This window comes from Chanodichthys erythropterus, chromosome 16 (assembly GCF_024489055.1).
Source record: "Chanodichthys erythropterus isolate Z2021 chromosome 16, ASM2448905v1, whole genome shotgun sequence".
In the NCBI taxonomy this organism is placed as follows: Eukaryota; Metazoa; Chordata; class Actinopteri; order Cypriniformes; family Xenocyprididae; genus Chanodichthys; species Chanodichthys erythropterus.
In genome coordinates, this window is record NC_090236.1 from 18652996 (window position 1) to 18678292 (window position 25297).

The following is a 25297-nucleotide window of genomic DNA, read 5'->3' on the forward strand; positions in this document are numbered from 1 at the left end:
AGATTGTGGGTGTGGCGGAATCGCAGGCAGTGCCCAGCCAGGCAAAATACACTTCTGTATCAGCGATGGGGGGGTTGGGCGTTCAACTGTGTTGTTTATCATTAGTCCGATTTTACGAACCTTAACACAGTTTTGTTATACATTTTTGGAAATAGTTGCTTTTGAAATACAATGCGTAATTCTAATCTCACGTGTCTCCAATTATACTTGAATACCCATTTAAGCTAATGTTAGAAAAAACACTTCGCTTTCATAATCATAATCGCACATTTAAACTAGTTTTTACAAAGTTACATAATTTAGATATAATTGAGGAGGGGTTTTTTTTCTTCAGTTTTTAATTGGAAGGAAGCCCAACGAGACCGATACCTCATTTTCGCCTGGAAAGTCTCCGCCCTACTGCTAGTCTGAGGCCGTCGGCTTCCTCTGAAGCGCTTGGCTGGCCATAAGCTGCTAAATGTTTCTTTTATTCCTTTATATTTCATACAGACAACAGGAAAATAAATATTATTCGAGGCCAGAAGTAACATTGTGGAGTGAAAAGGTCGAGGCATAACCTTCTGCCGGATTTGCGTCGGCGCCCTGGCACATTTGTTCAGTACTTTAGCTCCAGAAGCTAGCGGTTGGTGAGAGTGGACGTATCGACAGGAGTAAGACAAGCCTCTTATTCGCTCCTTAACACATCCCAGATTCTAGTTATGCTCAAACTAACGGTTATAGCCTCCGTTTGCGTTTTAGATAGCTGGAGTGCGATTATAATTCTTTAAAAGTGTTCATTTTGCAGAGTGAAACTGCAGCGCGTGTGACCGCGTGGTGGGGGATGGGAGCTCAGGTTCCTCGCGCCGTGCACGCGAGATGGACGTTGACAACAACTAGCTTGTATTTAACCGACTAGTTAGCTGCGTTGCTATGGAAGCAGCCACGTGCTAGAACTAGAATCGCTCATTATTTGCACTTGTTTGGGGAGTTTGTTGTTTCCGGTGACGTTTATCCACCATACGCTTTAGCCGTAAGCTAAAAATCGAATGACATGTAATGGCGCTTCCGGCAGAGTGTTCGCGTGACAGTTGTTACGACGATATTTTTTGCGATTAAAATATGGTTATTAGTATTGCATTATGCATTTAATTATGTTTTTATTAATTAATTTAATTGATGTGTTTTGTTAATTACTCTAATTAAATGACGTGTTATAACTACTCTGGAATAGCACGGGTGTATTTACTGGTGAAGACGTGAACAGAGACTAATTTAATGGACCTGTTAAAGAGAATGAATGAATTACAAAATTATGCACATATAGTTTAACCATGAAAATGCATTTGACTACATCAGATTTGACTCTGTCAAAGAGGTGATGTATTGTATTTATCTAATATATTATATGCTGTACAAGAACTTTTAGTTTGATTGCATGGTTTCATGATAGCTGTTAAAAGGGGGGTTTTGTGTCCACGTTAAGAGCTGCTTTTTATCATATGAACTTGTCTAGGTCTTTAATACACTGTACGACTGCTTTAAATCAGAACAGATTTTAAAACATTAGGCATCATACACTTGCCGACTTTGTAAATGGTTACAGAGAAAATACTGAACATTATACTCTAAACCAGGGGTTTTCAAACTGGAGTCCAGGACCCCCATGGGGCCGCAAATGGTGTAATGCTGTGTAATGTAAAAAACTTTTTTTTTTAAATAAGACATTCAGAATAGATATTTTTTTGCATATTAAATTGCTCTATATTTAAACCATAAACTATATACTCTACCGTTCAAAAGTTTGGGGTCAGTAAGATTTTTTTAATGTTTTAAAAGAAGTATCTTCTGCTCACCAAGCCTGTATTTATTAGATTAAAACAAGATACAAACAAAAACAGTAATATTGTGAAATATTATTCCAATTTAAAACAGCTGTTTTCTATGTCAATATACAGTAAAGTGTAATTTATTCCTGTGATCAAAGCTGAATTTTCAGCATAATTACTTCAGTCTTCAGAGTCACATGATCCTTCAGCAATCAATCTAATATGATGATTTAATGGTCAAGAAACATTCATTATTATTATCAATGTTGAAAACAGTTGTGTACATTTTTTTTTTTTCAAAATTCTTTGATGAATAGAAAGTTCAAAAGAACAGCATGTATATAAAATAGAATATTTTATAACATTATAATTGTCTTTACTGTAACTTTTGATAAGTTTAACATCCTTGATGAATAAAAGTATTGATTAATTTTATTTCTATCCCCCAAAAATAAAATTAAAATGCTTACTGACCCCAAACTTTTGAACAGTAGTGTTTAATGTTACAAAAGATTTAGATTTCAGACATATGCTGTTCGGTTGAAGCCTCCACCACCTTCTTTTCTTTTTTCTTTCTTTCTTTTTTTTTAAAAGCCCATGTCGGTCAACCACTAGCGCTGTGCAAGTATGTATATGTTTCAGAGGGTTGTTCTAGTTTGGTCTCACTATATCAGCATTCAGCAGCTCTGACTTCCAGTTTGAATGCTGAGTAATCAAATCCAGAGTTGCAGTAAAGCTAAAGCCTGGTTTATACTCGATGTGGCCACACGATTGTTAAGGTGCGTTCGGCAAAAATGACGTCATTGTGGTGTGGACGGTCATGCGCATTGAGTGTGTGAGACCTCATTTCGCGTGTTGGCGTGCACTTCCTTTTTTGTAACTTTGTTCACGGCTCTGATTTTGAAGATGCACACTTGGCTTTTCAGAGTATTGATAAATAATGACTGAGATTGGGGTACTCTTTTTCAAATTATATGATCTACCTCCTTCTTGTGCTTGAAATGTAGTTGTGGTACATCAGTTTATTATGAAAAGAATCTCAGTCAACGACTACCAAATTAAATTTGGTCATAATAAAGTCTTTAATATTTCATTCTTTAGAAATTGCAGTTTGCAAGTACAATCACTGTTGAATGAATTTTAAAAATCTGTATCCAGGAATCTCAAGTTTATTGGTTTAAAGTCGTCATAAAATCAAAATTGACCCTATTTACTTTGTTAGCGCACATTACTAGTCTTGTGGTGAACAACTAATCCGTGTAAGTTACTACACAGAAAAAAAAATATGTTTGTCGTGGTAATCTTTAATCCAAATTTGAAAATTTGCTTCCTCTCTGGAATGGCGTTCCCTTCTCTGATGTCAGTTTGATGGCTTGGGATGAATATCCTTAACCACTCCCCTCCAAAAGTCAGTCTGCTATGAGCAAGGGATGGAGAGGAGGTGCGCTAAAATAAAACCCTGTCCCTCAATTCAGTATTCTGTTTCACTTTGAATGCGTCACAACACTGAAGAAAAGTGGGTTGCCTCTTCTGGTTTAAAGGATTAGTTCAGTTTCAAATTAAAGTTATCCCAAGCTTTACTCACCCTCAAGCCATCCTAGGTGTATATGACTTTCTTCTTTCTGATGAACACAATCGGAGAAATATTAATAAATATCCTCCTGATGCATCCAAGCTTTATAATGGCAGTAAGTGTTACTAAATGAGCATGAACTGAAGAAAGTGTCTCCACATCCATCCACCATAAACATATTTACACATGGCTCTGGTAGGTTAATAAAGGCCTTCTGAAGTGAAAAAAAAAAAATCCATATTTACCAAGTTACGAAGTAAAATATCTAGCTTTCACCAGACTGCCTTCCGTTTTCAAGTTACAAAGAAAGTGTAAACTGGCGTTCGCTTCAGTTACACTTTTTCCGTAAGTTGAATAGGGAAGGCGTAGGATGTAGCGTAAGCTTTTTGAACTGAGAGTTTTACCTTTTTTTTTGTTTGTAAATAGAATACGGAAGGTGGTCTGGCAGAAGCTAGACATTTTACTTCATAACTTGTTAAATATGGATTTTTTTTTTTTTTTTACACAAACACATGTTTATGGTGGATGGATTTGGATGGAGACACTTTCTTCAGCTCATACTCGTTTGGTAACTGCCATTATAAAGCTCGGATGCGTCAGGAGGATATTTATTAATATTTATCCGATTGTGTTCATCAGAAAAAATAAAGTCATATACACTTAGGATGGTTTGATGGTGAGTAAAGCTTGGAGTCATTTTTATTTGAAAGTGAACTAATTCTTTAAGGGGACTTTAAAAATGTGGAAATCCAATATGTGCCTGAAATAGCTGGAGGTTTTTCTCTAAAGCGTGATAATGTGTGTAGATGATTTGCCATTTGTTTAAAGCTAACAGTTTGATGATTCTGACTATAAATGACACAATTGCTTGTTGAATTAATATACTTTTTCTTGATGTCATCAAACATTTACACTTGTATTGTTAAACTATTCAGTAGCTCCTCACTGAAGTACACATGATCCAGGGGGCGATGTTGGATCCAGATCCAGGGTGTGGAGATGGGTAGGTTTAAGCATCTGTGTTTGGTGTAGGCAATCAGTACTGTGATTGACATGACCAATAAAATCTTAAGAATCGGCTGCAGGGTAGCATTGGCCTGGCTTCTGACATCACACTTGGATGTGGGCCGGGTGAGCGAGACACTTCTCATATGTAAAGTGGCAGGAGTTGGATCTGGATCCAACCTCACCCCCTGGATCTCGTGTTCTGCAGTGAGGACCATCTCAAACTATTGGCTTAATTATAGAGGGGGAAAAAATAAAAAGGCTGACTGTAAATCTGATAATAACTAATACAGTGTTTTTATCGACAGGCTGATTTGACTGTGCTCCCATGGATGGCAAAAGTATGAGCATCTAATCATGGTAAGTGAGTGTCACATCCTTAAAAATCATGAAAATGTCAAAAATTTTACTTTTCAAAATTTAAAGCAGTATGAAGTCCGAAATATCCTACATTGTATTAAAAAAAAAGTAGCTTGCAAAGGCCCTTCACACAGAATACGTTTTTGTGGTTAAAACATGAGATGCAGGTGAGTAAAGTGGGGGGAAAAAAGTAAGGTCTTGAGAAGCATTTTTGTTTAACTTTTTATAAGTTTAACTTATAAACTAAACCTTATCTTATTTAATATATACTTCATCTTTCATTTTAAATTCTTAAATTTAATCAATAAATTCAGTTACAATAATAAAACACTGTAGGGCTGTTACAAATGAAATTAAATCATTTACACTGGAAAAAGTACAGCTGCATTAAATAATGTTTAAAAAAGATTGTTTAAAATATTTTTTTGAAAATACAAATAAGAAATGGTGGGGGGAAAATGATACATTTAAACACAAAAAGCCACTAGGTTGCGGCAAGTGACCGAGTTGAGACATTCATTTAAATGATTTGTTCAAATGGCTGATTCACTCAAGAATGAGGTAGTTGTTTAAGAATGGGTCATTGAATCATTGACTGGACCGATTCGTTCAAAACACTGAATCATTCAGTAATGAAACACGACTGATTGCTGTGGTTTGCTCTGATCTTTGTTTGGAACTAGTTTTGCTGCTGAAATAGAACAAAAACAGTCAATATTGCATCTATACTGTAAGTGACTTAATATTAACTGCTTGTTTATTGAAATATCACATTGAATGAAATTGAATCACAGTATGAAATCAGTCACATTTTCAATCGTGATGGTATTCAGGAAAACCGCACTATTGGTTGTGTGGTGTTGCTTAACTGTATCATTTGTTATATGTTATATAAATATTAAAACTTCACATTTTGAATTTTTACCACAGTATGTTAACTGAGTTTCTTTGTGTGTGCTGTGCTCATTTGTTTTGATTTCTTATTGAGAGGCTTTGTCAGTAAATTATACATTATCTATTATTTACTATCGATCGCCACTTACACTAAAAAATGTAAAAAAAAATAAATAAAAAAAACACGAGTCATTCTCGCATTTTTGGTGATTCCTTAGTTATTTTTTTGTTTAATCAGGCCACTTGTCCGGTTGGGCAAGTAAAATTCTTTCATTTTCCCCTTTAGAAAATCCACTTGTCCTAGACCATTTGTCGAGCCCTGCCTTCTGTGTGAACCGGATCTATCTGTTGTTGCTGTTGACATTGAGTGCGTTTACATGCACATTCCTGAGCCGATTATGCTTAATAAGCCGACAACGAATGTGGTCATGTAAACGTGGTAACCTGTTGTCTTTTATCGGAGTAAGGTCATAAACGGCTTAAGCATAAACCGGTCGGAACAGGTAGTTTTTTGCCTCTTACACCAATTTCGGATACCAATAAAGGATAAATGAATAAATAAATTTCACGCGGCATGTAAACACATTAACTTGCTTTCTGTCGGCTTATTGAAGTGCGCATATGTGATACGTGACAAAAACGCACGCAGTTTTAGTGCAGATTTAAACACATCCAGACAGAGCGAGCATTTTGCAGGAAAGGAAGAAGGAAATATATCGCAAACGCAGACTCTTTCAAGACCCAGAAATTTGTAAAAATGTGTTCAAATCTCTCTTGCAGCAGAAGTAAAGTGTTTCAGTCAAAACTGTAACTGCATGAGAGAATAATATGAGCCGTAAGTTTCCCGCTGACATGTTGCAAGCTTTATTTAACATCACAACTGACATAATAAAAAAATATGGAATACTAGGAGTTAGATGCGCAAATGATAATTTTTTGATGTCACTGCAGGGAAATAACCCCATTTATTAATAAAGTCATGTAAACGTGGTTTACTTGCATTGTCAGTTTACTGGTTTGCATGTAAAAGGGGACAACTGGTTATTTCAATAAGATGATATTTGTGAGTTATCAGCTTACTGGTGTGCATGAAAACATGCTCATTAATGATTTTTAGAAATGCGGAACGATCAGATCAAATCAAATGTACCGGATTGGTGTGTGATTAGTATGAGTGTAGGATAAGAGAATTTAATGTAAAGACGTTCAGCCATTCTTATCTTATACTGCTAAAGGGTCTTTTCTTTAAGTTGTATTAGCCCATTTTATTTGATTGTAAATGGGCAACCGCTGCACATTCAGGGCTGTTGACACATCGTAAACAGGGATTCTTGTCATATGATGGGTTGCTGTAATACGTGAAGGCTTATTAGATTGTGGAGGTGGCTTAAAGACCAAATAAGCAGTCGTAAGAGTACATCTAAAGCATTTCCTCTTGTTAAACACATGCAGTTCTTCCCACCACAACATCAGTCCTTGCAAGTGTAGCTTCTAACAGTTCTTTCCAGTGGTGAGCAAATGGATGGAAAATTTCTCCAGGGCTCAAAGGGGCTTTTGTGAGAATGTTCAGTTGAGAAGTTTAGGTTCAGTTATCTTTGCTTAAAAACATATTGTTCAAGGATACCAAGAGCAGCAGGGTTTGAAAATAACTTTTTGCGCTTATTGGCTAGGTGGCTGAAAGAATTGATGAAAAAGGCCAGCCAGTAATTATTATTAGTAACCATTTATTAAAAAGTATATATATATATTTAAAGCGGCTGTATGTAATATTGATAGCTAGCTTTTGAAATTGTTACTGCAGTCCAAATTCAAAATATTGGAGAGGGTTGTTTTTTTTCCACCCCCTCCTCCTTAGACTCGACACTCACACGGATTGCCAGATTGAGGACATGCAACAGGAATGGGCGCAATTGACAGTGAAAGGCGATAAGCCTTACACTGTAAGTTGATATGGTGATTTATCTGGGTTTTAATAAGCCCCTGGTCATAGAGCTTTTTCGATTGATGCCGAGGCTTTTTAGGTCAGGTAGAATCTGCGATATCTGACGTAGTTTGTTTACTGGCTATATAATATAATATAATATAATAATAATATAATATAATATATAATATATCCTTTTGATCTTTAATTCATAAAATTAGCAAAAATCTAACCTTTCATTGAAGCAAATTGAATTGAAATTGGGAGGAAAATAACATTAAGAAATAAATGTTTTTCTCCAAAACACGCTGCCCACAATTATTAGCACCCCTAGAATTTTTTATGAGTAAAATATCTCTGAAGTATATTCCCATTCATAATTTTTTTTTTAGCTCACTGGGGTGATCATGAACATGAAATTGTCCAGCCATGACTTCCTGTTCCAAATGAGTATAAACATGAGGAAACACAAAGGCCAAATTCCCTTAATCATTCATCACAATGAGTAAAACCAAAGAATATAGTTATGATGTGCAGCAAAAGATTGTTGAGCTTCACAAAATATAAAGTGGCTGTAAGAAAATAGCTAAAGCATTGAAAATCCCCATTTCCACTATCAGGGCAATAATTAAGAAGTTCCAATCAACTAAAGATGTTATAAATCTGCCTGGAAGAGGACATGTGTCTAAATTGTCCTAATGCGGGGTGAGGAGGAATGTTTAAGTGGCCAAAGACTCTCCAAGGATCACAGCAGGAGAATTGCAGAGATTAGTTGAGTCTTGAATCTCAGAAAGCCTAAAAAAAATTATCAAACAGCACCTACATCCCCACAAGTTGTTCAGGAGGGTTTCAAGAAAAATCCTCTGCTCTCATCCAGAAACAATCTCCAGTATATTCAGTTATCAGACAAGACTGGTACTTCAAACGGGACGAGCTTCTATGATCAGATGAAACTAAAACAAGAGCTTTTTGGCAGTAAACTCCCCAGATGGTTTTGGTGCACACATGGATAAAAAGTACCCCATGCCCACCGTTAAATATACTGCTGGATTTGTAATGTTGTGGGCCTCTGATCTCTTGTCAGTTGTTCTCCAAACTCATCAGGCATTATAGGTGAAGACTCAGAGCTGTTATCTTGGCAAAAGGAGGTTGCAAAAAGTATTGAATAAAAGGGTGCTAATAATTGTGGGCAGAAAAACATTTATTTCATAATGTTAATATAATATAATGTATATAAAATAGCTTTTCGCCTTGTCAAAAATTGTTAAAAAGCAGCAGGCCAAATTAAAATCACAAAATTATAGATAATCAAGAAAATGAAAAATGTGAAAATGCATTCAAACTTACACCACCCCAAAATGAAAATGTTGTCATTTATTACTCACCCTCATGTTGTTCCACACCCATAAGACTTTCATTTATCTTTGGAACAAATGAAGGTCTTTTTGATGACAGATTTCCTTCCGTTGACTGCCTTTGTAACTACCACTTTGACACTTCAAAAACTTCATAAAGAGATCAGAAAACTAATCCATATGAATTGAGTGGTTTAGTCCAAATTTTCTGAAGAGAATTGAGGGTGAGGGTGAGTAATTAATGACAGAATTTTCATTTTGGGGTGAACTAACCCTTTGAGTAATGTGCTGAACATTTTTTTGTTAATGAATAACAGTATAAAGAGAATAGGTTTTTAAAATTGTTTTAGTATTTAATTTTATGAGCTACTATTACTTAAGTTCTGTGCTACAATAACATTCAAAAGTTTGGGTTCGTCAAGATTTTTTTTTAAATGCTTTTGAAAGACATTGCTCATCCTGGCTGCATTTATTTGACCATAAAGCAAAAACAGTTATATCATGAAATATTATCACAGTTTAAAAATCTATTTAAATCATTTTTAAAATGTAATTTATTCCTCTGATGTTAAAGCTGAATTTCCAGCATCATTATTCCAGTCTTCAGTGTCACATGATCCTTCAGAAATCATTCTAATATATGGATTCGAAGCTCAAGAAACATTTCTTATTATTATCAATTTTGAAAACACTTGTGCTGCTTAATATTTTTGTGTAAACCATGATAACTCTTTTCAGAAATTCTATGATAAAGTTCAAAAGAACAGTATTTATTGGAAATATATATTTTTGTAACAATGTAAAAGTCTTTGTCATTTTTGGTAAATATAATAATTCCTTCTGAATAAAAGTGTAACTTCTTTCTGTCTTTCTTTATAAAAAAAAAAAAAAAAAAAAACTTGAACAGTAGTGTATACTGTCCAGTGATGTTCTGATGCTTCATATGCTGTTTGTGAAGAACAGCAACACAAACATGTCTTTGTTATTCCAGGCTCCACTCTCGCCCTGACCTCTTGGTTCACCCAGGATCCAAAATGAGCATAAGCAGCGATGAGGTCAATTTCCTGGTGTACAGATACCTGCAAGAGTCAGGTGTGTATGTTCATTGTCTGCAGATGACCCTCTTTAATTCAGTGAACAGCTCTGTGTAAAATCCTGTTTCAGATTGTATACAGGAGTATTTTTTAGTTCTTTGGAAATAAACATGGAACACGACAGATCAGTGGTTCAACCACCTAACAACCAGCCAGAGCAGCCTAAAACCACATTGCAACATGCTAAAAACACTCAGGACAATAGCAACTCCATAGTAACTCCATGGCAACATCTTGACAGTGTGTTTTAGGAAAACATCATCCATGCTTGTTTAAGGAAGTGTAAAAATGTAATGTAGTTTTATGTGCTGCTCTTTAAGAGTAAGTAAACCAATACCAATGGCATTTATAAAATCTATTAATTATTTAACATACACAAATGTGCATTTAAGCATTTGAAACTCTTATTTTAATATAATTTATAAACTAATATAGTTTTTAATATTTTTAGTACTAATTGTAGTAAAGGTTTTAGTAATTTAGTTGTTTTGTCATTTTTATGAGTTTTAGTTAATTTAGTACTTCAAGTTAAACTAAATGAAAATGAGAAATGTTGCCTTGGGAACTAGCTGAATCAAAAGGTTTTTTTTTTGTTTTTGTTATGTTTTTGCTTATTGATAATAAGTAAAACTGTGAGCACTTAACTGCTGCCTGCTGAAAAAAAAAAATCTATTTCACTGTTCCTTCATCTATGCTCTCACTATTCCTTAAAGGGTTAGTTCACCCAAAAATAAAAAAATGTCATTTATTATTCGCCCTCATGTCGTTCCACACCCGTAAGACCTTCATTTATCTTCAAAACACAAATTAAGATATTTTTGATAAAATGCGATGGCTCAGTGAGGCCTCTATTGCCAGCAAGATAATTAACACTTTCAATGCCCAGAAAGCGACTAAAGACTTATTTAAAACGGACTACAGTCATTTAAAACGGACTACAGTCATTCAATCTTAATGTTATGAAGTGACGAGAATACTTTTTTGTGCGCCAAAAAAACAAAATAATGACTTTTCAACAATATCTAGTGATGGCTGATTTCAAAACACTGCTTTGAAGCGTTACAAATCTTTTGTTTCGAATCAGAGGTTCGGAGCATAAATCAAACTGCCAAATTCACGTGAGCTATTGAAGTTTCGAAACACTTATGACATAACGAAGCCTCGTTTACTGAAATCACGTGACTTTGGCGCGCCAAACCACTGATTAAACACAAAAGATTCATAAAGCTTCGAAGCTTCATGAAGCAGTGTTTTGAAATCGTCCATCACTAGATATTGTTAAAGTCCTTATTTAGTTTTTTTGGCGCACAAAAAGTATTTTTGTTGCTTTATAATAATAAGGTTCAACCACTGTACTCACATAAACTGTACTAAATGTGTTTTAGTACCTTTCTGGGCATCTGAAAGTGTTTACTTGAAAGGCCTATTAAAAATATCTTCATATACTTCATATCTGCTAAAAGAATAAATGTAAATGTAATAACACTCGTTTTGAAATCAGACATTTGTTAGTCGACCAAATTAGGTAGGTATTGCAGAAAGACGTATCAATTATGTAACATTTTTACAATTTCTTCATTGATTTGGTACCTTACTATTCAAAGATACATGTTTCTAAATGGTATCAAGAACGGTCTTCCTTTCCCTTGCAGGCTTCTCCCACTCAGCGTTCACCTTTGGCATAGAGAGCCACATCAGCCAGTCCAACATCAACGGAGCTCTGGTGCCCCCTGCTGCCCTCATCTCCATCATTCAGAAAGGCCTGCAGTATGTGGAGGCTGAAGTCAGCATCAATGAGGTCAGCGCTGGTACCAGTACCAGATTTGGATATTTCTCAGCTTCCCATTACACATAAGAAAAAATGCTCAATCTGACATTATTTTGCTCTCAGGATGGTACGCTGTTTGATGGACGACCAATCGAGTCGCTGTCGTTGATTGATGCAGTGATGCCAGACGTGGTGCAAACGAGGCAGCAGGTGTATAAGGATAAGCTGGCTCAACAGCAAGCTGCCGCCGCCTCCAGTGCCACAACGGCCACTGCTGCCAAGAACGGAGAGAACACAGCTAATGGAGAGGAGAACGGATCTCACACGCTGTCTAGTAAACTCATGCCCTATATATTATGTCAAAATGGAATTATCATAATGAAATACTATTAAGACCATAAAACCGCTCGATCTGTGACTGAAATCACAAATTCATTGGGTAACACTTTTTTTTTTTCCGATGGTCCACTTTAGACATTTTGCCAGCTATAATAGTAATACTCAGAGTATTAGTGGAATGTCTGCTTAATATCTGCTATTGTGATGATCCCCCAACAAACATTCTACTGACTATTTAGGATGATTAATGTCATTGCGCTGAAAATATTTGTCTTTTCCTTTGACAGACCACCACTCAGACATGATGGAGGTGGACAGGGCAGTGGAGATCCCAGCCAGTAAAGCCATGGTGCTGCGGGGCCACGAGTCTGAGGTCTTCATCTGTGCTTGGAACCCTGTCAGCGATCTGCTGGCCTCTGGGTCCGTATCAAGCTAAAGCCATTGTTTACTTTCTAAACCTGTGAATTTTGAACGTCTCTGCATAATACTTTTCAAATGGGTTGATTCTCTCTGTGTTTGCTTGTTGCCATCAGCTCTGGAGACTCGACTGCACGGATCTGGAACCTGAGTGAGAGCAGTGCGGGAGGATCCACTCAGCTGGTGCTGCGCCACTGCATTCGGGAGGGGGGGCAGGATGTACCCAGTAACAAAGACGTCACCTCACTGGACTGGAATGTGAGTGCTGGGACTAGGGCTTATGAATCATAGTAACCCTGCTTGCATGGGCCTCTCTCTTCATACATGTATTTCTCACTTAATAGACATAACAAATTATTCAAATGAATATTTCTCTCTCTCATGTTGAACAGAGTGAAGGAACACTTCTAGCCACAGGATCTTATGATGGCTTTGCCAGGATATGGACTAAAGATGGTGAGCTTCATTAACTCTATCGCTAAGGTCAATTAAAACTACAAAATCCTGTTTATCTAATCAGTGTGTCCCATAACCGGTAGGTAATCTTGCCAGTACACTGGGGCAGCACAAAGGTCCCATATTTGCTCTAAAGTGGAACAAGAAAGGAAATTTTATTCTCAGCGCTGGTGTTGATAAGGTACAGTTTAATCTTATCATATTCTGTCATGTGATGAAGTTAAGAGGCTAATGGGAATGTGCACCTTTCAGACCACCATTATTTGGGACGCACACACAGGAGAGGCCAAACAGCAATTTCCATTCCATTCTGGTGAGTAACAAAAATGATCACAAGCAGGATATTCATTATTACACGACGGACCTTGACGTTAGAACTTTAAATACACTCTTTAATTCAGATCAATAAAAGTATATATGACAGGATTCCATATTATTTGTAAACAGTAAACTCAGCTTTTGAGAGGAGAAATGTCAAATGCTGACAGAAAACTCGACAATTTGAGTGAAGAAGAGGCTGTTTCATTCTTACCATTTATAGTCTGAAATGTCCATTCAGTATAAACCCAATAGTACAGTCAGCAATACGAGGATGCTCAATGCTAGAGCTTATGTAAACAGGTCGCGTGCTGTGTTTATTCAACCAATAACACTGACACCGCAAATATGCAGATAAGAACGTTAACCCATGGTTTAGGACTGTACAATGTGAAACATCATCTTATGAATACCCAGGATTAATTATTAACCCTGGGTAAATTAGGAGCAATCTGAAACGTGAAGCAAAATAATGAACGAGGTGTTTAGAATGACCCAGGGTTAACTATTTCAAGTGTGAAGAGCCTTCATGTTATCCAAATGTGTTAGTTGTACGTAAGCTCATTTCAAAAGAATCATTAAGAATGATGTGGTTTTCATTTGTCACCCGCAGCTCCAGCTCTGGACGTGGACTGGCAGAGCAACAACACGTTTGCCTCCTGCAGCACGGACATGTGCATTCATGTGTGTAAATTGGGCCAGGACAGACCAGTCAAAACATTCCAGGGCCACACAGTAAGCCACTTACATCACATATTCTACTATTTCCAATAGTGTTTATCAATATCTACTTATTTTACTTTTTGCACTGACATACAATTTACTTTTAGCAAAAGTGACATTTTAACCCTATAAAGCCTGACATATGAAATAAGTCAGAAAAAACTAAATGTTTTGACATCAAACTATTGAACCTTTAGAAAAATGCATGTTATTGCATCATATTTTAAACATTTATATTGATTTTCTTTTTTTTTCTTAACCCTTTAAAACCGCATTGAGCGCCTGTGCTCCCATTTGCGTGTCTCTGTTAAAGAGCCAATAAAAACTTAACCCATAGAGGTAGCACAAAAATTAGTTTTGCATACAAAACCAGAATCTTTACAAGTTCAGATCAAGCCTCCAACATGCTTCTGTTGCATTGTTTTCACCCTCTACTGAGCCTGAGCAATATGCGTTTACAACAAAAACAGCACAGCCGCTAACTGAATACAAATATGTAGATTTCACATACTCATAACTTCATGAAAAATGCACAGATCATAGAAAATTATATAGATATTACTCACGGAATGATTTAAAGGTGCCCTAGATTGTTTTTTTTACAAGATGTAATATAAGTCCTAGGTGTCCCCTGAATGTGTCTGTGAAGTTTCAGCTCAAAATACCCCATAGATTTTTTTAAATTAATTTTTTTAACTGCCTATTTTGGGGCATCATTAACTATGCACTGATTTTTTTCAGCACGGCCCCTTTAATAGATGCGTTCCCTCTGCCCCACGAGCTCTCGACTATACATTGCATAAACAAAGTTCACACAGCTAATATGACCCTCAAATGGATCTTTACAAGATGTTCGTCATTCATGCTGTATGCATGCTTCGAATTATGTGAGTAAAGTATTTATTTAGATGGTTACGTTTGATTCTGTTGGAGTTTGAGGCTATGCTCTGTGGCTAATGTCTAATTCTACACTGTTGGAGAGAGTTATAAAGAATGAAGTTGTTTATGAATTATACAGACTGCACGTGTTTAAAAACGAAAATGGCAACGACTCTCATCTCCGTGAATACAGTAACCACATTTAACAGTATTAGCAACATGCTAATGAAACATTTAAAAAGACAATCTACAAATATCAGTAAAAATATCATGATATCATGGATCATGTCAGTTATTATTGCTCCATCTGCCATTTTTCGCTGTTGTTCTTGCTGGCTTACCTTGTCTGTGCACAGATCCAGACGTTAATACAATACAAAATGATCCCGACTGTTACGTAACAGTCGGTGTTATGTTGATCTGAGTGTTTTCCGGAAGTCTTTTAAACAAATGAGATTTACATAAGGAGGAGGAAACAGTGGAGTTTGAAACGCACTGTATGTCTTTTCCATGTACTGAACTCTTGTTATTCAACTATGCCGAGGTAAATTCAAATTCTGATTCTAGGGCACCTTTAACATACTTGGCTAAAAATATGTCTCTCATCTTTCCGGGGTGCAGTGTGTATCCAGTGTTCCCGAAACCATCCATGTTCGTTTTCCAACGTGGAATAACACAAAATGGGAATCATCTTAAAGCTTAGAAACTCAGCTTTTTAATGCATCTAACCATTTTGAAAAACTCCTAACGAGTGCTGAGAAGTGCCTCTAAACCTGAGTTTACTGCCTGTGAAATGAATAACACTTTATTCAACTATACTTTATGCTATCACTACAAAATTTGAACCAGATGTAGGAGAGCATCACCAAAAAAAACTTTCTCCGATCTTATTGCCTTCCTGAGTTTTTCCCATGTCAAATTAAAAAAAAAAAAATGAAAAATTATAAAAAATATTATATATATTTGTCTTTTATCAGCAGTTTCTCAGCATGAAAATGCCCTAATGTAATTTATATTTTCTAAAAACACAAAAAGTGTTCTATCAAATGATACCCACACTTTGTCTCTTCTTGCTACAGTTTTGGAGTTATAAGTCTTTACTTTTGTGTGTAACTCAGGAAAAAAAAAACCCTCTAAAAAAGCCTTCAGGTCTTAAAGGGTTAATTAAACCATTTGGTGGCTAGAACAGAGTTTCAGTCCCAGAGTTTTTTTTTCCGAAATGGAGTTCATGATTCTCCCACAATTCTTAAGAAAAACATTAGACAACTAAAGAAAATATTTAATTTACTAGAGGTTCTGACAAAATGTTCATTGCTTACGGCTATTTAAAAAAATATATTACTTTGAATGAAATAATTAAAAAATAATGGTGAAAGTGAAATATTGAGCATGACATGTAGCAAAGTATGGTGTCTCATACTTGAAATTTGTGCTCTGCATTTCACCCATCCAAGTGCACACACACAGCAGTGAGTATTGACCACACCAGGAGCAATGGGACCCTGTTTTTGCTGTGGTGCCCGGGAGCAATTGGGGGTTAAGTGCCTTGCTTAAGGGCACCTCAGTTGTGGGTAATGAGAGTGGAAGAGAGTGCTGTTCATTCCCCCACCTACATTTCCTGCCAGTACTGATGGTGCATTCGAGTCCTCCTGGGAATTTCGTATTTACGAGATGGGAAGTCGTGTTTATGACAGCTGGTACATTCAAGTCACTTTCGTCAGAGTAAGATGGCGGTGTACCGTCTCTTAATTAATTACACAAAAATATAGTACTTCTACTTCTAGAAAATGAAAAACAAAGAATATTTTATGTTAAACCACTGTTAAACTTTATCATTGCATACAATTCATACATACATTACATACATACAAAATACATTATTTTGTTACCATATTTTGTGCAGACAATTAGCTTACTCCATTAGAAGTAAAAAAGCCTGACAATGTGATTGCTAAATACCTACCCAGAATATAGCTAGTATTGTGGTTTTCTGCCATGATTCTCACTGACATGCCCCCAACTCGTACAGATCAGGGCTGAACTTCCCATTCGTATTTACGACATTGTGGTGGCGTTCGTGTCCTTCAGCTTGTAAATACAATCTTAACAAAATGACTTGAACACACCATGAGACTTGAACCCATGACCAAGTCCTACTCTCTAAGCATTAGGCCACAACTTAACCCCCCTTCTTTCTTTTTTTACTTTTTTTTATTTTTTTTTTTTATGGAGTCAATGTCTCATTCATAAAGACTTGTTTCGTTATTGGAGGAATCTGTGAATTAATCGCTTGAATGTATGATTCAATAATTTTTTTAAACAGTTATTTGTCGCCACCTTTTGGCTAAAGAGATAAACTGCAAAAATAGACAAGTGTCAAAACACTTTCAAAAGGTGATTTACTCTATTTTGACATGTTTTTAACCAAACTACAAACTTTTATCCCAGTACACGTTTATCCCCCGTTACTTAAATTTTGTAACACATAAATATTCATAATGTGTGGTTGAAAAGACTGTTAGTGAGGCTGCCTCATGCTGTACATTTATGGCAGCTGCTCTCTCTGGATCAGCGGCAGCACGATTGCTGATTTGAATGTTGCAGTTTGATAATCCGTAGTTTCAAAGGTTAACCAGAGTCACTGAAGTGTTTGGTTTAAAGCCTGTTTCACATCGCAAGCATCAGCATCTTGCAATGTGAAACATGCATAACAGACATAGGGGAATCATTGTCATTTAGTAATAAGATGGCGTGGGTGTTTGAATCAAGATGTTTTGGATCAAGACTGTCCAGTTCTACTGCATATATAAAAATACATATCTGTTCCCTTTAAATATATCTTCGTAAAATGATACTTTACTTTTTAATTTATTTAATTTGGAGATTAAAATGATTTGAGGAACAATTATATTATGGATGAAATAATATATCATAAAATGCATTACTACGATGATTAAAGTAAATATTCCTCAAATACCTGTTGTATCATAATGCACATTTTCAATAGTTTTTCTAATGTATGAAATATTACATAAATGATTATTATATTTAATGTTTTTTTTTTTTTTATATTTTTAAAATAACTCTTATGGTCACTGAGGCAGTGTTTATTTGATCAGAAATACAGTAAAAACAGTGATATTGTAAAATATTACAATGTAAAAATACTGTTTTCTAATGCATTATTTTTTTAAATGTAATTTGTTGACACAGAGGTGGAAATTATATTAAAAGTCCTTTTTTTCTGAAGCACACAGATAAGCTATGCATCAAATATTATAGATGAAGCATTATAGAGCTAAGCATGCTTAACTGATTACATCACTGATGATTTGAACTCCTTATCCTCAGAATGAAGTCAATGCAATCAAATGGGATCCAACAGGGAATCTCTTGGCCTCCTGCTCTGATGACATGACGCTAAAAGTGAGCTACCAACAACCTGCCATCAGTCTCTCTGATTTGGCTCTTTTCTGTTGTGCTTGCATTGTCAATTGGGAGTGTGTATTATATTAATGTTGTGTTTTATATTAAACATTAGCTTTGGAGCATGAAACAGGACACATGTGTTCATGACCTGCAAGCCCACAATAAGGAGATCTACACCATCAAATGGAGCCCTACTGGCCCTGGAACCAACAACCCCAATGCCAACCTCATGCTGGCCAGGTGCATAAAACTAGCCACCATCAGTCCTTTTTATTTATTTTTTTATTTATTTTTATTTTTTTTAAAGATAATTGGCTAAATTTAAAATCTGTCTCTATTTTCAGAATTTTCGATGTGTTTTATGTCTATATGTATTTATACACATTGAGCAGTTATTTTTCTTTTCTGCCTAAAGCGCGTCGTTTGATTCAACGGTGCGTCTGTGGGATGCAGAGCGTGGTGCCTGTATCCACACACTGACCAAACACCAGGAGCCCGTCTACAGTGTGGCATTCAGCCCAGATGGGCGGCACCTGGCCAGCGGCTCCTTCGACAAGTGTGTCCATATCTGGAACACGCAGGTACTATTGGCTGTTTATCGAACTGTTACTCATTTATTTTTAACATGAGATCAATAAAATATTGATTTTTTTTTTTTTTTTTTTTTTTTTGGACACAATTTCTTTGGCCAATTGGTGTGTGAAGACTTTTTTTTTATTTATTTATTGATTTTTTTTTTTTTTTTGATTTTTTTTTAATGAAGTCTCTTATAATCATTAAGGCTGCATTTATTTGATCAAAAATACACCAAATATTTCACAATATTATTATTAAAAATACTACATTTAATGCTATATATTTAAAAAGTAATTTATTCCTGTGATGCAAAGTTGAATTTTCAGCGTCATTACTCCAGTCTTCAGTGCCACATGATCCTTCAGAAATCATTCTAATATATGGATTCTAAGATAGGGATTTTTTTGTGGAAACCATGACTTTTTTTCTACATTCTTTGAATAGAAATTTCAAAAGAGAGCATTTATTTGAAATAGGAAATTTTTCAACATTATAAATGTTTACTGTTACTTTTTGATCAATTCGTGCCTCCTTGAGACTTATTTTCATGAAACATTATAATATACAAAATGAAAATGGATATTCATTTAGAAATTTGCTAAAGATAACATTTAACAGTTAGCCTTTACACCTTGTCCCTAACACTATCCCCCCAGGTTTTCCTTCACAATCTATTTTTTTTTGTTTACATGTTAGTTTTATATAAAAATCTCTATTTAATATTTTTTTTAAATAAATTTAGCATTCTTTACATTTTCCAAATAGCAACTTCAGTTTATCAGTTTACATCCTATGTAGGCACATATTTAAATTTGTCTACAAAATAATTTCAGATGTTGAGGCATAAGACTACTCAATCAAGTGTGTTCGAACTATTTGTTGATATTTACTTACAGCTTCAGTCTTACATAAATTGTCCATTGCAAATACAGTTTTGAGCTTCTGGCCTGGCTGATATATTGATCTGTCACTATGCTGCATTGCATGACTGGTGTTCCTAACGTGAGTCTCAAATTCTGCCCTACAGAGTGGTGCTTTAGTCAACAGCTACAGAGGGACGGGCGGCATTTTTGAAGTATGCTGGAACTCCACTGGGGACAAAGTGGGCGCAAGTGCATCAGATGGATCGGTGAGTTTCTGTTTTGCAAAGCAAATGTGCAAAGAGTTGCGTGAACCTATTAATTTTACTATTCATAATCAGATTACTATGAAGATGCAGCATGTGCTGAATCTGTTTGAAATCCATTATAGTTTAGTAGAGCTTCACAATTAATTGAAGTTAAACAGAAATCATGTTATTGTTTAGTGCAATTTATAAAATCACAAAGGTTGTGATTTAATTAAATTGATATATGCGTATTTCAGTGTTTTCTTACTCATGAACAGCTCATTATCCACCAGTTTTTTTTTTTAAGTGTCTCAGAGCAGCTAATTTCACAGTAAATGCAGCTCATCTCACACAAACTCATCTCTTCATCTGCTCTGAGTCTGCTCATCTGCTTAAAACGTGAATTTGTGCCAACCATCTTCCCCGTACCAACAAAAGAGAAGATTTAAGGACTCGCTCCAGTTTTCCATCAAAATAAGATGATGATTTAAAGTTTGAGAATTAAGAAATTGAGGCAGCCAATACATTTTAGTATTGTAATTTTACAGTTGTAATGTGTAAAAAAAAAAAAAAAAAACGTTAAAGGGGTCAGGCATTTTTTTTTTTTTTTAAATATGTTCCTTATAGTTCACTTATAATGTTAAAGGGTTAGTTCACCCAAAAATGAAAACTGTCATTAATTACTTATGCCGTTCCACACCTGTAAGACCTTTGTTAATCTTCGGAACACAAATTAAGATATTTTTGTTGAAATCCAATGGCTCAGTGAGGCCTCCATAGCCAGCAATGACATTTCCTCTCTCAAGATCCATTAATGTACTAAAAACATATTTAAATCAGTTCATGTGAGTACAGTGGTTCAACATTAATATAATAAAGTGACGAGAATATTTAGGTGTGCCAAAAAAAACAAAATAAAAAATTATATAGTGATGGCCGATTTCAAAACACTGCTTCAGGAAGATTCGGAGCATAATGAATCAGCGTGTCTAATCAGCAGTTCGGACCACCAAAGTCACATGATTTCAGCAGTTTGATGCACGATCCGAATCATAATTCGACACAGAACAATCATAACGCTCTGAATCTTCCTGAAGCAGTGTTTTGAAATCAGCCATCACTATATAAGTCGTTATTTAGTTTTTTTGGCGCACCAAAATATTCTCGTCGCTTTTTGTCATTGCTGGCTATGGAGGCCTCACTGAGCCATTGGATCTCAACAAAAAATATCTTAATTTAAGTTAAATTTTAGTAATAAATGACATTATATTCATTTTTGGGTGAACTAACCCTTTAATAATTTATTTTGTTTTTTTGCACAAAAAAAATAAATAAATTAATTAATTAATAATACAAATATGTAAATGCTGAAAAACTATTATTTTCAACCATCATCCTGACCCTCTGTCTGAAATGATCAGTTTTAAAAGGTGGGGCAGCTCCTTTTAAGGCTTGTCAGTAAACGGTAGGAAACACTATAAACGCCCACTCACTATTGTACATGAGTGTTTTCGAAAACATTATCCATACAAAAACATCATTTACACACAAAGCATTATGAAATCAATTACTTACGATTTGTGATGCAGCTGCTGTCAAATTCAATACATTTGGCTGCTGCTTCTTTCAAAAAAAGCTTTTTTATGCACTCTCCATTACACTGTGCCTCATTTACAAAACAAAATGCTCAGAATAAACATATAATCCAGAGTCACCATTAAAATAAACCATACACAAATAAACCATATGGAGGCAGGCATATACAAATGTATTTGCCTGTGTTACATCACAGATCCCACAATATAAAAACGAGCTGTTTTTGGAGTTAAATTAAGTAAATGCTTTGTTTTATAGTGAGGAAAATATTTTAAGCTATGTCTTAATGGTACAAACACTACTTGGGTCAAAAGGTCAAGGCAAATTTGATTTCTCATATCATGAGCCCTTTAAATACTAATTTTAATTTACATTGAAATTTTATATTTCATATTTAATTTTTAGATATTTTCATTTAATAATAATAAATTGTTTTATTATTATTGTTGTTTTATTATGGAAGCTTGTTTCCGCCATGGAATAAAAATAAAAAAGATACTTTTTTTTTCTCACAATTGTGAGCTCTAGATCTATATCTATAATTTTGACTTTTTTTTTTTTTTTCAGAATTTCAAGATATAAACTCAATTGTGAGTTATAAAGTCAGAATTGTGTTTAAATCTCGCAATTCTGTCTTTTTTTTCACAGAATTGTGAGATATAAACTCGTAATTCTCACTTTATAACGTGTTTTTATCTCACAATTCTGAGAAAGTCATAATTGCGAGTTATAAAGTCAGGGAAAAAAGTCAGAATTGCGACTTTATATCACACAATTCTACATTTATAACACTCAATTTTGACTTTTTAACTCGCAGGTACCTCTTTTTTTTTTTTTTTTTTTTAATTAAATAATTTAGTGACAGAAACAAGCTTCCATATTTTATAGCCAGAATGATACATAATCACAACATTTTGGCCAAATTGTGCAGTCTTAATTTTTAACATTTACCTTAAGGATTAATGTCACTGCCCATTGGTCATAACAATTTTTTATTATTTTTTTCAGGTTTGTGTATTAGACCTAAGAAAATGACACTGCCGCTGGGAAGCCATGGACCGACTATGAATGTGTGCATAGCCAAATTTACTGACTGTCCCTGGCCCATCATCCACTGCTGTAGTCCACGCGTGAGGTGCCAGACCACAGCCCAGACCAGCAGTCCCTCAGCTCCATCACAACACGGACCTGTGACGCTTAAGACACACACAAAATCAGCGTGCTCAAGGACTGTTATATACAGACACGCTCAAGACATGAGAAATACACCGCATGTGCACACACACACACACACACCCCTCATTAGTTCCTGTGTTCATCATTCCAAACCCAGAGGGCTGAGGTCCACGGCGCTGTCGTGTGCATATTGTACACGTCCAGTGCTCCAACAATGGTTTATGCGTAACTGCATGAGCTAAAGAGCAGAATATGGCCAACTCGTGGCCGTATGAAATTGACAATTCAGAGTATTGGCACTGTATGTTTAGTGGCTTTGCGACTTCGGAACTGTTCTCCAAAAAATGCTCAAGGAATTTTTTTTTTGCCAAACTTTGAGAGATAATTTGATTCTTTTTAAGAGTTATATGAGTACAGAAAGCCTATTAAATTACTCAACTATATTTTCTAACACAAATGCCCTGTGTTATTTTGTACAACCTATGCAACTTTGTGGTAAGACAAAACTGAACTTGCAGTGCATGAATGGCGGGCATTGTTATTCATTCTAGCTATCAGGTTATTCATTCCTTTTTCTTTCTTTTTTTTTTGGATTCCAATGATTTTCCTTTCACCTTCCTCCTAGAGGATATTTAACATCAATTAATGTTTGACAGATTTGTTCCTCCGATTTGATGTTCCTACTTTAGTGCTGTTTACTGCTGTCATTTCCTGCTTTTCTATAGAGGTTCGACACTTTTAGTGCTTGGTGGGTGGGTGTGTGTGTGTGTGTGTGGGTGTGTGTGTGTGTGTGTGTGTGTGTGTGTGTGTGTGTGTGTGTGTGTGTGTGTGTGTGTGTGTGTGTGTGTGTGTGTGTGTGTGTGTGTGTGTGTGTGTGACTGTAACAGCCATAGTCTATGGCTTCATGTGAGTTACAGAATTATGGGTCGGTGTGGTTTTTATCCAGTTTGTCAGTCAGCAGGGAAGTGGACAAGCTTTTTGATTCATCCAATTTGATAGTCCAAAGTCAGGTTGAGGTGGTGATATTTTGCTAACAATTTTTGCTCGTTTGTAAAATGACATTATTGTGCAGTGAAGGTATGGGTATAAACGCAGAAACTGATGTAGAAAAACGTAAATGTGTCCACGGGGATGCTCCTGTTATAAAGGATGTATTTTAACGAAAACTCCGTTAACATTATGGACTTCTTGCGACGTGGTTTTGTCAGGGTAACGGCACATTGATTTAGAGTTTGCTAGACACTGTCACGTGTCTTTATAAAATACCATTAGACAGTCATAGTCCAGAGAAGCAGCTTTTACCCAGCACACTCATGTCACCTCTCAGCACTTTAGACCTACTCCCATGAAATCCAATGAGCACTTAAAAACATCTTTTATCTTTTGGACTGAAAGTACTTGAGTGACATTAAACATTTACTTGAATGAACCAGATCATTATTAGAGGATGAGGCGGCTGGTTTAAACGTATGTAATTTTTAATTTTTATTTTTTTTTAATATTAAAGTAGTCCAAAATGCTAACAAATGCCTTTCTTTCCCCGTAGATCAACTATAATCTGTGTATCAATCCCCCCCCCCCCCCCCAGACAATCCAAATGTTCTGTGTATGAGTATTTTTTTTTTTTTTTTTTGAGAGAGAGAGAGATGAGTATTTTGAAGCTTGCTCTAATATAATCAACAAGTAGATTGTACGAAAATGTGCTATTTATTATATTGTCTATGACAGTGGAATGGTATTTTATAATGTTTTAATTTTAAAGAGATATTTTACAGTGTGTGTGTGTGCAAGCGTTTGCTTCTCTTGGTCCTCAACACCTAGCACTCAGCTTGCTGTGTCCACAACCCTTTGAAATTTTGTACTTTAAAATCTTTTGTAAATCTAAGGTTGCTTTTAGCTCTTAGCAAAAGCACGTACATGGGCATATCAAAACATCTTAGACCATGCAATTACTTGTTCAGTGATTTTATTTTTTTTAATTTTTTTTTTCTCACTTTAGATCATCTTTAATCTACTTTTTCCCTCTTTATCTTTTTTTTGTTTTGTTTTTTTTTTTCTTGTTTTGCTCACTCTCCAGCAGAAATCACTTACTGCGATGTTGATTTGACTATTGTGATTTGAGTCCGATCAAATGAAAAGTCCAGAATAAAATATATTTTGATAGTAGTGTTTGTGTTCTCTGTCTGTGCTTATGAATCTTTGAATGCAGAAACACTGCCTCCCTGTGTCGTCAGGAACATTGCATTTAGAGTCTGCTGTGTGTGATATTCTATGCACACAAGTATCCAAACCAACCAACCCTGAGCAGAGAATTAAAATGTTAAGTTGACACAAATGCACGAAAGCTAAAATGCAGTACTTGGTTGGTCTCCCCCAAGCTGTATAAACACTACAAGTTTGCATAAAATCTGATGGTTCTGTTCTTGAGAACTGTCTGTATAAAGAGTCATATGATCAATCACATGTCTGCTTAATTAGTGACCTAGAAATCTGCTTTGTGCAGAA

At 35.5% G+C, this 25297-nt stretch overlaps 1 protein-coding gene across 2 annotated transcripts; it reads left to right on the forward strand.

Annotated features, from left to right (window-relative positions):
- Nucleotides 1-421: 421 nt before the first annotated feature.
- tbl1xr1b (TBL1X/Y related 1b) lies at nucleotides 422-24362 on the forward strand. 2 transcript variants are annotated; one of them, XM_067362225.1, is made up of 16 exons: nucleotides 422-650; nucleotides 4692-4743; nucleotides 9905-10005; nucleotides 11660-11805; nucleotides 11899-12109; nucleotides 12402-12534; nucleotides 12648-12789; nucleotides 12924-12987; nucleotides 13071-13168; nucleotides 13240-13300; nucleotides 13919-14040; nucleotides 18259-18333; nucleotides 18449-18576; nucleotides 18752-18917; nucleotides 19940-20041; nucleotides 22625-24362. In XM_067362225.1, the coding sequence occupies exons 3-16, from the start codon at nucleotides 9948-9950 to the stop codon at nucleotides 22649-22651; spliced, it is 1533 nt and encodes a 510-aa protein (XP_067218326.1). In that variant the 5' UTR covers nucleotides 422-650; nucleotides 4692-4743; nucleotides 9905-9947; the 3' UTR covers nucleotides 22652-24362. The 2 variants fall into 2 exon arrangements, with proteins under 2 accessions (XP_067218326.1, XP_067218327.1); XM_067362226.1 differs by lacking the exon at nucleotides 422-650 and adding an exon at nucleotides 663-1354.
- The last annotated feature ends 935 nt before the right edge of the window (nucleotides 24363-25297 follow it).

Coding starts and splice junctions, on each gene's coding strand:
- tbl1xr1b (XM_067362225.1), top strand. CDS start 9,948: ATGAGCATAAGCAGCGATGAGGTCAATTTCCTGGTGTACAGATACCTG. Junction 12,535..12,647: donor AGCGATCTGCTGGCCTCTGG/GTCCGTATCAAG, acceptor TGTTGCCATCAG/CTCTGGAGACTCGACTGCAC. Junction 14,041..18,258: donor AAACATTCCAGGGCCACACA/GTAAGCCACTTA, acceptor CCTTATCCTCAG/AATGAAGTCAATGCAATCAA.